The sequence below is a fragment of the Apus apus genome, chromosome 1 (assembly GCF_020740795.1).
Source record: "Apus apus isolate bApuApu2 chromosome 1, bApuApu2.pri.cur, whole genome shotgun sequence".
NCBI classification, from domain to species: Eukaryota; Metazoa; Chordata; class Aves; order Apodiformes; family Apodidae; genus Apus; species Apus apus.
The window spans coordinates 71,835,894-71,853,086 of record NC_067282.1 but is presented as its reverse complement, the minus strand read 5'-3'; the positions used below and the strand labels follow the sequence as shown (position 1 = coordinate 71,853,086).

The 17,193-nt window shown below is 45.0% G+C and overlaps 2 protein-coding genes across 2 annotated transcripts in view; one reads left to right on the top strand and one right to left on the bottom strand.

Moving 5' to 3' along the window:
* The window catches only part of SPAG17 (sperm associated antigen 17), a 106,400-nt gene extending 96,656 nt beyond the window's left edge, over positions 1 to 9,744 (top strand). Inside the window, exons 49-54 of the mRNA XM_051609012.1 lie at positions 106 to 251; positions 715 to 884; positions 4,509 to 4,569; positions 6,165 to 6,309; positions 7,226 to 7,351; positions 9,524 to 9,744. Of these exons, the coding sequence (XP_051464972.1) occupies positions 106 to 251; positions 715 to 884; positions 4,509 to 4,569; positions 6,165 to 6,309; positions 7,226 to 7,350 (647 nt within the window). The 3' untranslated portion in view covers position 7,351; positions 9,524 to 9,744. The remainder of the gene's footprint in view (positions 1 to 105; positions 252 to 714; positions 885 to 4,508; positions 4,570 to 6,164; positions 6,310 to 7,225; positions 7,352 to 9,523) is intronic.
* Positions 9,745 to 11,114: 1,370 nt separating this feature from the next.
* Positions 11,115 to 17,193, bottom strand: part of WDR3 (WD repeat domain 3) — a 23,036-nt gene continuing 16,957 nt past the window's right edge. The window contains exons 21-26 of the mRNA XM_051609007.1: positions 16,678 to 16,770; positions 16,066 to 16,113; positions 14,012 to 14,055; positions 13,414 to 13,542; positions 12,532 to 12,625; positions 11,115 to 11,940 (exon numbers count right to left, since the gene is read on the bottom strand). Coding sequence (XP_051464967.1) covers positions 11,791 to 11,940; positions 12,532 to 12,625; positions 13,414 to 13,542; positions 14,012 to 14,055; positions 16,066 to 16,113; positions 16,678 to 16,770 — 558 coding nt within the window. The 3' untranslated portion in view covers positions 11,115 to 11,790. The remainder of the gene's footprint in view (positions 11,941 to 12,531; positions 12,626 to 13,413; positions 13,543 to 14,011; positions 14,056 to 16,065; positions 16,114 to 16,677; positions 16,771 to 17,193) is intronic.

The window sequence follows — 17,193 nt, the reverse complement described above, 5'->3', positions numbered from 1 at the left end:
CTTTCATAGAAAATAAAAGTCTTTTCTGAACAAGAACATAAGGATTAGGCTGAGTATGATGCTTCATTTTCTGTGCTTTTGGAAATCTTTTCTTTCCTGATATAGACAAGGCTTCAAGATCACAGGAAACACCCTTTAAACGTGAAGCTCAGAGTCTGCTGGTGAATGTTGCTGGACAGCCAAGAAGAGAGAAAGTGAAATTACCATCCTCCCTTCAGGGGACAAAACCAAACTCCATACCAAATAAAAAGGTAAAAAAACATATGTTATGTTCATAATAGTATCCTCTAGGTAATCTCTTTTGTGTGAAATATTCATTCTGAAACAATACCATAAGGTATTTTGAATCTTTCTACTGAAACAACAGCAGTTGCAATTAATGTGTAAGTTTCCTGGCAATTCTAAAAGTATCTTTCCTCTCAACTGCCAGGACAAACTCACTACCCACATGGAAGCTCTGATTTCCAGAAGAGAAGGGCTTCCCCCCTTCCTCCTGAGATATGTAAATGGCTTAATATGTCTGAAAACTCAAAACCAGTAGAAATTTGCAGGCAATATTAAAAGCATCTCTTCGGTTTTTACTCAAATTAGGTTGTATTTTTGTAATTCTTCAGGCTGAGTGGACAGAGGTCAAATATAGGTTAAGTAATCTGAACCCAACTTGATGGCCACCAGCTTTCTCTGTTGTCTAATATTTTAATTCTGTTTGCAAAGGTAGAAGATACTGTTGCAGGAAAGGTCAACACATCTTCTCTTGCAACAAGAAAACAGGATCTTAGCTGTTTCCATCTCATTCCACCCAGTGTGGCACTTGGAGTGCTAAAGGAAGGCTGCACCTATGCAGCCACTGTGATCCTGAAAAATGCTGGTGTGAATTTCTCAAGGTCAGTTTGAATTTTAGTACCTTGGTTTTTAACTATCCAATTATGCATTGCTTGTTAATTGTCAATCTCTTTGGATCTGATTAACATGAGATAAAAAATGGTATTTTTATATTTGAAATAATTTTATAAGGACTGACTGGATGGAGGAGATATTAGAAATACTTCTGCATTTTTTGTGTATTAGTGTTACAGGGAAGATGAAAAGCAGTGGGGAACAACAGGTCCTGTATGCACAGTCCTGGACCATCACAGATGATTTCTTGGTTGTTACTGAGGTTCTCATGTTCAGGGCCCAGTCTTTCTTGGCAGCCAGCATTAAATTTGTGTTTGGGAAATGTTGCTACAATTCTAACCAGACACAGCTGTGTTCAGGCAGACACATCTTTAGCTGCATTGAGAAACAGCACCAGTGATGACACTGGGAACAAACAGAAGATATTTTTGCCCGCATTTCCCTTACTGAGTGTCCCACCTGTCAGTGCCTGGGACAAAAGAGCAGTGCATGCTGTTCTAATGGGGTGAGGATAAGTTAGTCCATTTCTGAGTCTGCAGTCCAGGAGATTGTCTCTTGCCCTGCATGACAAATCACAGGAAATTATCATAGTTACCCAGCTGCAGTTTAAAGAATATATAAATACAGTAAGAAAATGTTTGTGACTGCTTTTCTGAACTAGAACTCCCCTTCTGAGTGTGTCACCGTTTGACTCAGGTCCGACAACAATGCCCTTGATCCCCTCCCCGTCCCACCCAGGTAGGGAAGGGGAGAGAGAAAAAGAGAGAGAGACTTGGCTGGATTGAAAACTAAACTACACAGCTTTAATTAAACACTAATGATAAAAGAAATTATATACAATTATATACAAATCTGTTCAGGAAATGTACAGAACCCCTATTGCCTCCCCCCACCCCCAGCAACTCCCACAACACCCTACTTAGCTGCAAACAGTCCCAAAAAATCCCGGAGGTGCCGCTGGAGAAAGCACAGAGTGATGAGGGTCAGGAGAGCTCAAGCCTGGGGGTCGATGGTGATGGATGGACAGAGTCCTCCCCAGACACCGGCCATGGACGAAAGAGAAGGGAAGAAGAAGCAGGAAGGAAGTTGTCTTCTGTGATCTCTGACCTTCCTCTGAGCTTATGTAGATATATGGAATGGAATATCTCTGGCCTGTTTTGCTGTCTAACTCAGCCTCCTACCTGGGGTGGGGGGGGGGGGGGTGGGGGGGAGGTGGTCATAGATCTGCCTGTAGTGTCTGAGCCGGCAGAGTAAAGGTGTGACCTTGAAGACCCAGCAGTTAGAAAAACATTCCAGTGTTTGTTATCATTCCTAACTGGAACACTCTGCTACTAGTTAAAAGAAAGCTCACTGAAGGGAAAAAAAAAAAAAAAAAAATCAGTAAAGGAAAATTGGCTTCATCCTGATTCAAACCAGGACACTGAGTGACTGGATGAGCATATGTGCAACCACTCCTGCACCAGCCCAGTGCCAGTGGTTTTACTTCAGTGCTATTCAGGCAGGCATGCCTATGACCCCTGTCCTCCCAGGTGCCATACATATGACAGGAAAAAGGGCAAAGCATATTACTCCCACTCAGTTTGCTCAACTGCACTTGCCTTTGCTGCTCTATTTGTGCTTTGCTTTTTAGCTTAAAGGAGAGCCTGCAACCAGTGGCTTGCACCTAAGGTTTGTGACTTCAAAGTAGCTTCATCTGGTGGGTACAATCCTACCAGATGGTTTCAAGAATTGCAGTACTCAGTGGGAAGCTTTCATTTCACATGGCTCAAAAACACCAAAGCCTAAACCAAGCTTCATAAATTCCTGTATTTCCACCAAAGTTTTCCAGTGTCAGCTTTACTCCCCCCTATCCTCAACTACCTCCTGCAGCTGGAGAAGTGCTTACTTTATTTAGCAGCTGAGAGCTCCTATTTAGGCCAATTTCATCCATTTGTCCTAATGGAGAGTTCTTTCAGAAACTTTGGGCAAGCCAGGCTTGGGCCACTCCTGTTACATGAGACTTTTCTTCTGCTAGACCCACAGGTCCCAGGAGAAGGAAGCTAACTGAAAACAGGGAAACGAACCTCCTATTGTTGTGCTAGTCTAGGTCATTCAAAAGCTGGTTCCTCTTCTTAGCACTGGTGATTGTTCCTGCAACATTAGCACTGGTTAAGGAAAACAGTAAAGAGGGCATGAAATACTCATAAACATTTGTGTCTGACATTTATCATTCCTCAGTAGCTAATTATTATCAAATGAGGAGCTCCCAGGAGACTTAGCCTCCTGGGATCATCACAATCCCTTGTGATCATTCCACCAACTAGGCACTTTAGAAATCTGTTCAAGACCAGCTCAGAGAGTACTGTACAGCTGCTGCCATCAGAACAGCTGGCAGAGATGATTTTTTTTTTAATTGGCCTAGTTAGATGTGGCCTCAAAGACACATTTTTTCCTTTAATGCACATTTAAGCATGATGATGCTTGCATGACAGCAGATCACACACCAACATCCGAGAGTTCAAGATGTGCATGTTACTTCTCTGTCTGTAGACAATCAAGGAAATTGCCACCATTATTCTGATAAATCTAGCTTATCTTTTTAAGCCTTTTACTTGATGCTTTCAGAGGAGAGCTAAGTGCCTAACTGCTGAATGACAGCAGAACATGCTGAGGGCAGGAACAAAGCCGATGGTGGGCAATTCTGAGCCATGTCTGCCTCATGCTGAAGCCAAAACAGTTCCATGGCAGAGTCTGTAGTTAACTATGTGCCTTCTGAACAGTCCATACCATAGTCTGAACTTGTTGGGACATCCTGACAAAAATCAAGTCTGATTTCTCCTAACAGCCAGCTCTTCAAAGAAAGCACAGGAATTTTGGCAGCCAGTTTATAATTCAGCCAGAGGTCTCCAAAAGATGGAACCATATCCTAGAAATGCCTCTTCTACTGCCTTGCCTTTGACAGCTTCTGGTGCAAGTGCATGCTGCTAACTCTTCTTCAGGTGGAACTGAAAATCACAGGGTGAACTTCAGAGCTTTGCAAAAGTAGAGGTCACATCTGCACTAATCATATTCAGAGATCTTAGCAGTGGAAGTTGCATACACAAAAGGACTGCACAGATGTGAAACAATCAGTGAGAAATAAGGAAGTGAAACTACTGCCTTAGTGGGTACTGTGAAATTATTTACACAAAACTTATACCAGCATCATGCCTCCTGCAACAGAATCATGTCAAAGGACTTGGAATAAAGTTAAAGGCTTCTGGGTGCGTGACCTGCAGGTGTTTGCCAAGAAGATGCAATTTCTACTTCAGCTTTCTTTGTGTGTGGAGGCTTAGAGTGCTGCTATTTGACATTCTGTTGTAAGGACCAGGCAGTGCAGCAAGCTCTTTGGGGATGTACTTTGGCCTGTTGATCTGCTTCTTTGGGGGTTTTTTTGTTAGAAACCTGAGTCTTGGCGAGAAGCCCAGGAATATCCCTGTAGCCCAAGTTGTACATATTGTGACAGGAAGGGTAAGCTAACAAATTCTGCTGCTGTTTGCACAAGCAGAGGAAGAGCAGACACCCTACTTCCCAGCAGTGACCTTCTGCCTGCCTGAAAGTTTCTGGCAAACTGATTCCTCTCTTTCTCACAGGTTTCGGGTGAAGCAACCGCCTTCGCACACTGGACTGAGAGTGACATACGCAGCAGGACCTGTAGGTTACACAGAAGATACTTTGGTTTTTGCTAGTCTCAGGTGGCCCTCAGGCCATCTAGGGCTCCTCTTGCACCAGCTGGCTGGGAATAGAGCCAACGGGGTACATGATGTGTTTAAAGTTATTTGAAGTGATGCTGCCTTGTGTTGTCCTGCTGCTGCCTTCAACCAAGCACCCTGTGCACTGTGAGTCTCAGTCTGTACCAGAATGCAGAGGGATAAACACCTTAAGTTCAGTGGAAAGCAGCAGGTCAAGCACTGAGTTTAAAGAGAGCCTTTTGATGCAAACAGGACACTCTACCACCATCTGTCTTCCCGTGGTTTAGGGTGCTTGTTGTATCTGCTCTGTCTTATGCCTAGCCTGTATCTTCTGTCCCAATACCATCAAGAATTTAACTTAGGGTGGTGAGACACTGGAACAGGTTTCCCAGGGAGGTTGTGGCTGCCCCATCCCTGGAAGTGTTCAAGGCCAGGTTGGATGGGGCCCTGAGCAACCTGATCTAGTGGGAGTTGTACCCCACTAGGGTTGGAACTTTAAAGTCCCTTCCAACCCAAACCATTCCATGATTCTGTGCATTCTTGCCTCAGCCATTTCTTCTGCTTGCAGCTATTCTCCACCTGAAGTCTTTTACCTAGCAAAGTACCACAGCACATGAAATTGTCCCATTAAGTAGGAAGCCTCTGTGCTTCCTGATTGTGTTCAGTCTCTCCAGCTGCGTGTTGTACCTGAATAAATATTGTGCCAGCCAGTATCCCCACAGCATCCCAGTAGTACCTGGCAATATCTCAGCCAATGCTTTTACAGGCATGGAATCAAGAAGCAATTACTGGTGCAGTGAGGTGGTGCCAGAATGGGAGTTAAACCTCCTAGTCCAGGGCCCCAGCCACAATTCAATAACTAAAATGGCTGGAATAATTTCCATTCTCTTTGCCCCTCCACACATCCCTTTTGTATCTCCTTTTTCTCCCTACCTCTGTGTTCTTTTTAGAATAGTGTTTGGGTTGGAAGGGACCTACAGCATTATCTAATCCCAACTGCCTGACAACTTCAGAGGTGACCAAGTTAAAGTATGTTATTAAGGGCATTGTCCAAATGCCTCTTAAATACCAACAGGCTTGAGGCATCAGTCACCTCTCTTTTTATTATCTCCCAGCTGTCCCAATTCCCATAGAGCCTAAAAGGAAATTTAAGCGGAAAAAAATGCAAACACCTGGCACTTTCCAGCTGCAATGTGGAGAGACACTATTTTGTGCAGACCTTTCTAGTGAGACAGATACTGGGTAACTGGCAAGCACAATCAGAATCACAGAATGGTTTGTGCTGGAAGGGGCCTTAAATCATCTAGATCCAACCCCCCTGCATGGGCAGGGACACCTCCCACTAGACCAGGTTGCTCAGAGCCCCATCCAACCTGCCCTTGAACACTTCCAGGGAGGGGTCAGCCACAACCTCCCTGGGTACCCTGTGCCAGTGTCCTACCACTACTAAGTCTTCCATTTCATAAGGTAATGCAGAACAAGAACCAGCTCCAGGGACTGCTGGAGGGGACTATGAAACATGTACCTTACCTGTGAGTAATTCTCTGTCTCTCCTAGGTGGCAGCAGGTTTGCAGGTTGAACTGGAGATAGAGATTTTTGCCATGATAATTGGAAGCCACGATGCCCATGGCCTTAAAGAAATTTCCCATGATATTGAAATAGTAACAGAAACAGAGACTCTTCTCCTGCCTGTGAGAGCAAATATCCTTTGTTGTCTTACTTCCCACACACACCTTCTAGCATCAACCCTGGGGACTATCCACCTGTCAGGAGCCTTGAGCAGTTTCCAGTGCAGGCTGCTGAGGCAGCAAGATGTGCTGTTCTTTTTAGAAACACACAAAGGGGTGTTTTCAAAAGCACAACAGAAGAAAGGGTGAAAGTTTGTTTGCCTTTTAATCAAATTTATACTTAAAAGCCTGGGAGGTCTTCTGGATACCTCTAAAAGAAATGGCAAGGCAGGGTGCTTCCAAACACACTAGAAAGTTCACTCCTGGTCAGGGGCAGCCTTACCAAAAAGAGGAGAACTTCAGGGTCCTCTGAGACAATCCAGAGTACTAGCTAACAGCAACTCCATCGAGGCTTTAAATACTTTAGAAGTGACATTCAGACTCCCCAGATTCACTTCATAGTGACCCAAATAAGTCTTTAATGCCCATTATAACACATTTCCCAGGGAGGTTGTGGCTGCCCCCTCTCTGGCAGTGTTCAAGGCCAGGTTGGATAGGGCTCTGAGCAACCTGGTCTAGTGGGAGGTGTCCCTGCCCATGCAGGGGGGGTTGGAACTAGATGATCTTTAAGGTCCCTTCCAACCCAGACCATTCCATTATATGATTCTATGATTATTGTGAAGCTGAGCTAGATGGAACTGGAGGCATAGCAGCAAAACCAGCTCCTGCTCTGTTCCCCCTCACCAAGTCCTCAGTAACACACTTGCAAACCAGCCTCCAAGACATTTCCTTCCCCAGTATTTTACCTGGTCTTTTAATCTTTGAGCTGAGGGCAGTAGTACAGATTCCAGTTGTTTCACATCCTTATTTCCAGAATTCATCCCAGCCTCCACATGTATTATTTGAGTTAAATGCACAGAAATTGTTAGATCCTTAACATGATATTCCACCTGTGTTAACCACTGACGTGTATGAGTGCCGCCCACAAGGATACCCCCAGGGGGGGATGGCAGCAACGGTCCGGGTAGTTCCTCCAAGCCCCAGGGTTCTATTACCCCGAAAGCTTTCTAGTTAATGTAAGTACTGGGTGCAGTGATACCAGCCATAAATCAAATCACAGCTGGTTTACCTCAGCTTCTGACCCATGTCGTCAGCAAACCCCACGCAACTGACAGCACAGCTGTCACACACACGCCACACAGACATGACAACCCGAGACAAGAAAAGGGAAGCACTGGGGGATGTTGACCAAAGGACTCACTGCAAGAGATTTACAGACCACTACAGCTGCTGAGCTCAGTGGAGGCACTCACAGCAGAGCCTCCCAAGTCCTTCACTTAACTGTCTCCACATTAAACAAGTCACCAAGCTTTCTGGCAGCAGGAGGCTGGATTTATTGCAGTTAAGCCCTAATAAATCAGCCTCTATTTAACACTCTTCACTTTCTAAAACCAAGCCTTACTGCTGACCCTTTGACACTGACAGCAAGTCTAGTAAGAGACAGGAGTCTTACAGAAAGACAGGGCAACCTGAACATGACAGGTCCAAGCACACACAACCCTCTGCAGACATCATTTCATACGGCACGTTTCTGTAACCTCACAGAATCAAACTATACGGAGACTCTTCCCTGCCAACGAGGAAGCCTTACTGGGAATTTCTCCTCAAAGCACCAGCCAACACATTTAACATGAGGCTGTTTCACCCACATGAACTCAGGTGCTCTACATACAATTGATAGTGACAGTTCATAGACAGGAACCCTATGGATGTTTCTTCTCAGCTCAAGAATCCCCATTTTCCTCATATGTGTAACATGGACATCATTCTTTTCCTTTCAACTTTAACATCTGTAAGTCTGCCATGTTATCTAACAAGTCAGTAAAGAAATCCCACCTGTATCTCATTTCCTTTCCTCTGGAGAAAAAGAGAAGTGACTACATCAGTCAGTTCTCAAAAGAAACTGCAAAGACACACACCTCTCACTGCTGCATCTGCTCTAGGACTGCCCAGAGTACATTAAACATAGCTTTTTGTTTCCTGTTTAAGTATCTTCTTACCTTTTCCAGTGTGGAATTTTACCCCCCAGAGTACCATGCAATCATAGTCTAGAAGAACAGCAAATTTAATGGCTTCCAGCTTAGGAGCTTACAACCTGGAGCTCATCAGTGAAGGCAGTTTAGCCAAACTTCTCACTTAGTGTTGAAATGGAGGAGTAATCGCCCACTCACTTCACAGTTCAGTGAGACACCCCCAGTCTCAACAGGAATTCTGATGAGTGTCATCTCCCATTAAAAGCTCCAAGTGGAGAGAAATTAACTACAGTTAACTCCCACTGGGCTAATCCAGCAAATCAGTCACTGTCACTAAAGCCAAATTTCTTTGGCTGTTCCAAGTCTTTTGAATTGATTGGTAATTCCTTCTGAAGGTGGCTCCAGCTACCCAAGCAGCTCTGCCAAATGCCTCTTCCAACATTCCTCCTCACAAAAGCTTCTGGACTCAAAACCATCTCCATCTCAAACATGTCAAGGAACGCTGGACTGGTGGTTTCAGGGTCACAAAACATGAAATGCTGACACTCCTAGGTTAAGTCCTGTGCTTCGTTAAAAAGTCTCATTCAACCATTCAGAAAAGAAATAGCCAAGTCTTTGCAGAGGCACTGTGACAACGTTTTAAGTTCCTATCACCTTTCCAGGTGGTTATCACCACAGCCAATTATTTCCTCTATTGAGACGTAGAAACTTCCCTGCCCTGTTAGAACTGATCACAAATTTACCCCAATTCCTAGCAAAAGCAAAAGAAATCAGATGAAGCATCTCCTCAGCAAACTTAGTCATATCTCGTATTTTTTTCTAGTTATTTGTATTTAAAACATTTCACAAATATTCTCTTAATGTACTCAATATACTGCACAGGAAGCTGCCCATGTAAGCCTTCAGTATTCCTGAGTGGACTGCCCATCCTGAACTTGTGGTCAGGATTTTTATGCTTCTCCATTTGTAAAATAAAAGCAAACTCTTACCTAGTTGGAGCCCAGACAAGAACCATTTCTCATGTTGTTCCCTTCCAACAGCATGAGTAGAGGCCATTTCTACTGAAGCCAGGCCCTAGCAATCACAGTGCTCACACAATACTTGCAAAAAAATCTGGATGTAATTACTGGGTTTGCTTGAACAACTGTACAAAAGTAGAGCTGGGGTTTGGTTTGTTGGCTTTTTTCTTTCATGTTTTCTCTCCTTTCACTACAGGTCAGAGTCCTAAAAGAATCACATGAAGATCAGCAATCCTGAAATACCCAAATTTCAGTCCAATATTATGGAAACATCCCAATGTAGGCTTTGTCATTTATTAAATAAGATTAATGTGAATGAATATTTTTGTCTATCCCCTATTAATGGGAAAGGTGGTCCAAAAGTTGCACAGCCTTCTGACGTGTCTGTCTGGAATGCAGGCAGTGGGAATATTACTGTATTCCAACCCCAATGTTTGATACTTTGCTGAATGGTTCCCAATAGGTTTTGGTTTTAAAAGGGGTTAGGTTTCTAGAACCTGTGCTGTGGCACCTAAAATATCTTTTAAGTACTGAGCATGCAGCGGATTTCACTGAAAGCAACTGTGATTCTTCAAGAAAAAGCTGCTTATCTGCTCTGTTCTTCCAAGTTTCTGTTTGCTTTCACAAAGGCTTTACTTCCTGTGTGTTCACCTACCTTTCATGAGCTGCAGACACCAGGTAGGGATTATGAGTACAGAAAGTTACACTGGAGAGGGATCAACAGAGCGGGATTCTGCTTATATCCTCTTGTGCAGGTGAGCATTTGAAGATGACCAAGGCTGACAGAGAACATCTCCTGTCATAGTGGACAACTGAGCCACTCAGAGATGGCCTTCCCAACACACACTTTGTTCCTACTTACGCAGTAGTGACTAAAAGAACCTGTGAGACACCATGTTTATGTATCCAAGGGCAGTTCTGCTTTGTTTTTATCAGTTCGTTTCCAGTGAGGTGCTTTCCTGTGCTTCAGGCTTTTTCCAGCATGTGACATGCTGAGAGATGGGGAATTTTCCTGATATATGCAGATGACTTGTTCTCTCAACACTTGACAGTGACTGAGAATTCCAGTGTGAAATATGAACTCTCCCATCCACGCTGTTAGGCGGGACTAATATTCTAACACTACACATTTTAAGTTGGCACTGTATTTGCACGTGCTTTCCTGCTCAGGTTTGTAAATCTGGGGAATTTCACCTAAGGAAAGGGCAAAGCTGAGCTACCCAAGGATACTGGAATTCTAGTCAGTGAATTGCTGGGACAGGACAGACCTCTTCCTTTTAACACATACACTGAGCTCCCTCAGTAGCCATCCGAGTGCTGCACTGGTGTTCTCCACTCTCCCACCAGACATGACTATTAGTCCATCAGCTCTTTGAGTTAGATTTGACCCATGAACCAAGGCTGAAAGCCAGCTCAGGAAGCTGCTGAAACAGATACCCACCTGTGGATATTGTTTAACCCCTACCCACAGATGAGTAAAACTTTCTGACCACCCGAGTCAGACACATAAGTCCAACAGTTGGCAAAGTACCCAGAAGCAGCCCCCACCCCATCCACCAAACCTGTGATTACTGGTAAAAGAGGAGCAAGTACTAAAAACAAGGAAGAGCAGCAGAGACTTGCTCACTTTGTCCTGCCCTGCTGTGAAAATAAATAATTTTATCTGACACAGGACAAGTACAACATTGCAACAATTCAGTGCAATTTCTGAAAACTGGAGCGAATACAATGCAAACCACCCACACTTCTCATGCTCTGCCAGCTCCACGGAACAGCACAATCCTGGGTGGCAGACCTTTCATTTGCTCCCACAGATTTTATTCTCAGGAAAAAAATCCTTTGAGTACTCACACACAGGGCAGGGCAGCTGAGGCTTTACTAGAGAATTATCAGGGCAAAACTCCACGCACAAAGTTGTCTCATAAAGCATATATAAATATGCCTTCAATAGAGTGCAGCCATGTTTCTCCCTGTCCTACTAAAAAGTGAGCTCCTGTAAACCAAGTTCTCATACTGGAAGAAGTCACACAGCTTTGCACAGAGGCTCTAAGCTCTGCCACAAACCACCAGCAGGTGTCAAAATTGGGTAAAATCTTGCCAGCTGCCTTCCCTGGGTAGGGCATTGTCCTGTGAGCAGTCCATGTGCTGGATTCACTCCATTCAGTTAAAACACTGCCAGAATGAGCTGACCTCTTCTGCAGGAGAAATGGACTCCATTTCTAACAGGCCCCTTTGACACCACCTCAAAAACAGTTCAAATGCATACATATGCAGCAGATTACAGACAGTTCACCTCAGAGACAACTACTCTGAGTTGGGATTATATGCTGGGTTACACCACATGGAGACAGACTTTGTCCCAGTCACTGGATATCACAGATGTTCAGCCACAAGAATGCTTCCATGGCCAGCACTCAGGTTACATGACCCCATCCAGGTGCTCTGGGTCTTGGGTAGCAAATGCTAGAGCATTGCAAGAATCATCTTCTTCTTCCTCTTCCTCTTCTTCTCCTCAAAACGGTCAGTAGCATCAGCAAAAAATGTCACCTCATCCTTGGCCTCAATCTCCCTCTTTAGGTACTGGAGCCCTGCCATGTTGAATCCCAGCACATCCTGTGGAGACAGACCAGCACCACACTGTTGGGCACATCTCAAGCTTGTCAGGGGACAGAGGGTCCTGAACTGCCCACCCTCCACTAAGACATAATGAAAGCAAGACAATCCAGAGATTTAAATAAAGCAACATTATTTAAATGTAAACTTAATCTAAGCAGGTGAACAGTCAGTCCTGCACTATGTTCCTCACAGTTCTCTCTCAAGAGCAGCTGTGATTCACTGTATTTTCTGAAAGACAAGTTACTGGCAGGCACCTGCATTATTTGAGAGACTAGTAGCCACAGAAAAGTCCAAGAGAAACAGAGAGTTACTCACCTCCTACATGTTTAGAAACTAGTGAGCCAAAGCCCAAATACATTCATGAAAGACCAAGGGTAAGCAAGGGAGGGAGCTTGAGCACAGGCTCATCACTGGGTAGTCTCACATCAGGAAGAGCATAAGGAAAAGGCAGCCTGTTTGCACAGGAGGAAGGTGAGTTGGGCTCAGACTGCCAAACAACTTTCTCCACGGACACCACAGGCAACACGCGTTGCCCACAGACATTGGCCCATCCAGTTATTCCAGAAGAGGGGAGGCTGCAACACTCACCCGCGTCTCACTGACTCTGGAGATGGTGGTTTTCTTCAGATTTTCTATCACTGTCACCAGCATATGGTTGCTTGTGATCTGCCCAAAGTGTATCCTGGGAACAAAGCAGGCAGTGATGTATTGCAGCATTGTTCTTGGCAACATCAGAAAGCCCCTCTCCTGAGCCTCTCTATGTTCTGGGCATAAGATTTTTCTTAAATTAGGCTTCCCCAGACCAGCCTCATGTAAGAGACATAGTCAGATTTATCTGGACAAGTTATTTTCTGAAGTTTCCCTTTAAAATACAGTAGTTCAAGGAGCAGGTCTCTCTGGAGCACCCTCTGAGGGCATGGGCTCTACAATATCACTGTGCCAGCCAACAGTGCCACTTCAGCTTTGATGCAGGCTCTTTCATCCCAATGAGGTTTGGGGGACCAGGACCAACAACTCCATCTGGGAATGTCAGCACTGTGTGTGTCTCATCAATCCATTCCCACACACCATTTGCTGCAGTCTGCAGTGATTCCTTATCTCCTGCAGAGACCACATCTTTATTCCCAAGGAGGCTTCCCAAGAGCTTCAGAGCCAGAGATGTATGAGAAGGCCCAAATTTTCCCCACACTCTTACGCTACAGGCAAGCAACATCATCTTTGCAGCTCCAGGAAACAGGGTGCACTCCCCAGCTCTGTGCTGTCCCAAAGCACAGGAGCAAGCAGCACCTCTCTGTCCACCTAACTGGCACAAAGTGAGTTCATGAGGTGCACCAGCACAAGGGGCCCAGAGGAACCAGCAGGCCCACTGCTGACCAGAGCCCTGCTGGGCCTTCCTTGGGCCCAGGTTCTGGCCAGCAAAAGCAGCTGAACTAAGCCTGGCAGATCTGTCTGGGCAGATGGAAGACTCACTTGAGCAAGAAGAGAAGAGCTCGACACAGGAGTTCAACATCTGAGCCCAGTTGAATATATTCATTGAAGAGTCTGAGCAGGTCAGGGACATAGGAGAAGGGCAGCACCAGGAGAGACTCTTCCAGCTCACTGAGAAGAAAGCAGAGGGATGGCAGCATTAGTCTCAGCCACTGCACTGCTACAGATGAGCATGTAGCAAGTACTTCCATATAGGTAGGTTCTGGGACAAAAGCTGATAAGCACCCCTCACTGCTGGTCTCTGAGTGCCCACAAAGCACAGTGCCTCAGCACAGACTACAGCCCAGGCCAGGGGACATCTTCTGGCACAGGGAGCAGGCACACAAACTTCCCTCCTCAGCATCTCCAAGCTGCTCTTCATATACATGTGCACGTACAAACCCAGGCTTCACCCAGCACTCCCCATGGAAGTGGGGGAGTCATTTCATTCCCCAAATCCATGCATACTCGAAGAGACTTCCAGGAACAGCAACTCCCATACCCAGCACAAAACACTGTTCCAGGACCCCAGACAGTCCTAGGCCCAGAAATCCAGCTCCCAGTCACAACAATGTTCAGCAATAAGGCTCTTGAGACTCACCTTGACTTGACCTTCTTGAAAACTTCTAGCACATACGCAGAAGGCTGTAACAGACGAAAGACACCAGCTTTTCATATCAATAAACATTCCAGGACAAAAAAACATGCCTCAAGATCCATTTCACCCAGTTAAAAACATGCAATCATGTCTTGTGAGATGGACAGATCAAGCCGAGTATAACAAAAGGGGAAATTCTTTCAGCTTCAATCAGCTGACACTCTGAGAAGTTCTCCCTCCCCAAAACACAAACAGCTTTCTCAGGATACTCTAAGCTGGTGAATAATATTGTGAAACCAGCTAAATCATCTCATATTGTATTCAATGAATCTTGTACAACCTGGCTAAAAAGCTTGGTGAAACAGAGAAATTATACATATAAAACCTTACACAAACTCATCTCCCAAAGACTTAATTCCTGCTCCTCCTGTTTATCTGCTGAAAGGGTTTGACTGTGTTTGGCAGAGCTGGGAAATGCCAAAGAAAATTGCCTAAGTACTAAGTCCCAGGATTTCATTTACTTCTGTTCAGTCTGTTCAAGTTATCATTAAAGACACCTATACTCATGGAGGAAGGGACAGACGGGCTCTTGTAAGGTAACTACAGGTGGTTAGAAGGAAGACAAATGTCTGTTTCATCTGGTATTGATATACTAACCAGAAAAGGAGAGAATGAAAAAACAAGGATCTTCCTAAGGGTAATTAAAAGGCAAGCTAGGAGCATACATCAGAATAAACCAGGAAAACTTGAACTAATCAGAGTAGTGGATGTTTTTTAATCAATTAAATCCATGTGTGTGCCTTTTGTATAATCAAAAATTCTCAGAGTGTAGTAAAAACTGTTGTGCACTAGTGGGTAAAGTCACCAGCTCTAGCTTGAAACTCCTGGACATTTAACTACCATACAGAATTTTCTCGATGTAAATTCTTTAGGAATAGAAACAGAGTCGGTAACTGCTGACATAAACCTGGGCAGCAACAACACAGCCCTGCCTTGCTCTAGCTGCCCTGCTGTGGCTACAGCTGCACAGGCAGTCATTTGAGGGTCAGGAAGCCTTCATGTACTTGAGTTCCTGCTTCTTGAGTCAAGGCAACACAGTAGGTAGAGACTCCCTGTTCCACAAGCAGAGTCTCCAAAGAAAGAGGGTAAGCCTGCCAGTGGATGAAAAGTCTTTGTTCAGGGTCTGACTTACTGACTGCTCACTGTGGTCAGTTCACCACCACATAACAGGACAGGTCTTAACTTGCAGCTGTGTTTTTACCTAGAGCCCTAGCACTTGAACTAGCACGTTCTTCCAAGACTTTTAAACAGGTTCAAAGCCCCTTCTTTGTACCCTGGGATTCAATGAAACATCACCCATGTCTAAACAAACTGTTAGCTACAAGACTTCATTCACCCCTGCTCCATCTATTCAACCTGCAATTAACTATGCCTGTATTCACAGAGGAAGGGAGAGAACAGCTCTGGCTAAGTGTTTACTGATGTCACCTGGTGGAAGAGGCAGTGACATGGGTTCTTAATGACACATTCCAGTGGATGCTCAGCTATTCTGTGTAAGACAGCACAGCTTCTCTGGACAGCTTCTCTATAGCACAGCAACTGCACCCTCCTGGAAGCAGGAGGTGTGCCCTCAGGCACAGGAAAGGTTTGAACTAGCTTTCCCATATTTTGGGGAATACCACACCGGCTAATGATAAGGTACATGATATGGTCATGGCTACCATGAGTGTTGTTTAACTCTGATGGGGTTAAACTTCTGTAAAATACATGCCAAATATAAAAAAAAAAAAAAAAAAAAACAACACACACCACAAGAAACAGCACACCACCACAAAAACCCCAAACCGTGTTCACTTTGCACAAGACTTTGTTGTCTCTGGCTTAATTGCTGATCCTGAGTCAAACTGTGACACTGAAGTGCTCAGTTTACATTTCAAGTTGTACCAAGCAGTCCTCGTCCCCCACAGCAACCCCATGATTCAGCTCAGCTAGCAAATCAACCAGCCCCACTCCAGTTGAGAATGGCCCACTGCCTTTGGCCTGAGCATTCCACTTACGGTGATGTTTCCATAGGCACGGAGGATGGGATTGACTGGAAAGGGAACCTGGAAACATAGAATGGGCTAGAATGAGGCAGGTGTGTGTGTGCTCAAATGCATATTCCCAGAGAACACTTGAACCCACAGTAGAAGAGACCTTTTATCAAGTGTCTACCTGCAATTCCCACACCTCCATCCTCCCCAGAACATCACTGAGGGCCTCTTTTGCAGCCACTAGACAAGCTCATTCTCAGACATATATGATGTGTGAACTTTCTTCCACTCCTTAACTGTCACTTTTCCCACTTACATCACAGCCCCTTACTTAGCAAGGAGTGTTGAGGTGAAGGCTTTGGGTCGAATTTGCAGCAGCATGTTCTCCAAGGGACAAAACTTTCATCCTACTATGGCTTTAAACATAAAGATAATTGGGAAGAACACACCACTAACCATGCCCCAGGGCACGGTGCCATGTTGTTCTCCAAAAGAGAATCATTTTGGGGTCAGGAAGCCTTCCAGCTTCTTTGCTATGTCCAGCTGTTCTGATTTTATCTGCATGCTGAGCCTTTCCACAGCACTGGAAGAACACCCCCCGAGACATTGGCATTTGTACATTCCTCAGTTTTTTACCTCTTTTCCTGCAGCTTTGCATATAGCCTTGTGCTCTGTTAGTTTTGCCATCTCTTCTCTATACAGCTCGATTGCTTCCATGATTCGCTCAGCCTGTGCAGCACAAGAATGGCACATCAGTGACACCACACAAGCCAAAGCAAAGCTCAAGTCCAACTGGACAAAACAGAGGGAAGAAGCAGAGGGCCTGACACAGAGCATCACAGGCCATCTTGCTGAGAAGGATAACCTTTGCTCCAGGCCTCACCACTACTCCAAGTGCATCGTTCATGTCCTAAAGATGTCAGACACAACCCACGTTCCCCCCACTGCCCCAGGTGCTCTCTGCTGCAACTTCAGTTGTTGCCTTGACATGGAACTCCACCCACAGCAAGCAGTACCCCTTCAAGGCACAAGCCAGGGTCGGGCCCATTTTGACTATTCAGATTAAGGATTTCCTCTGTATTTACAAGAGTACCAGACTGATGAAATCTGCAGCCATGGAATTATCCACCCCACACCTTCGCAGTACACCTC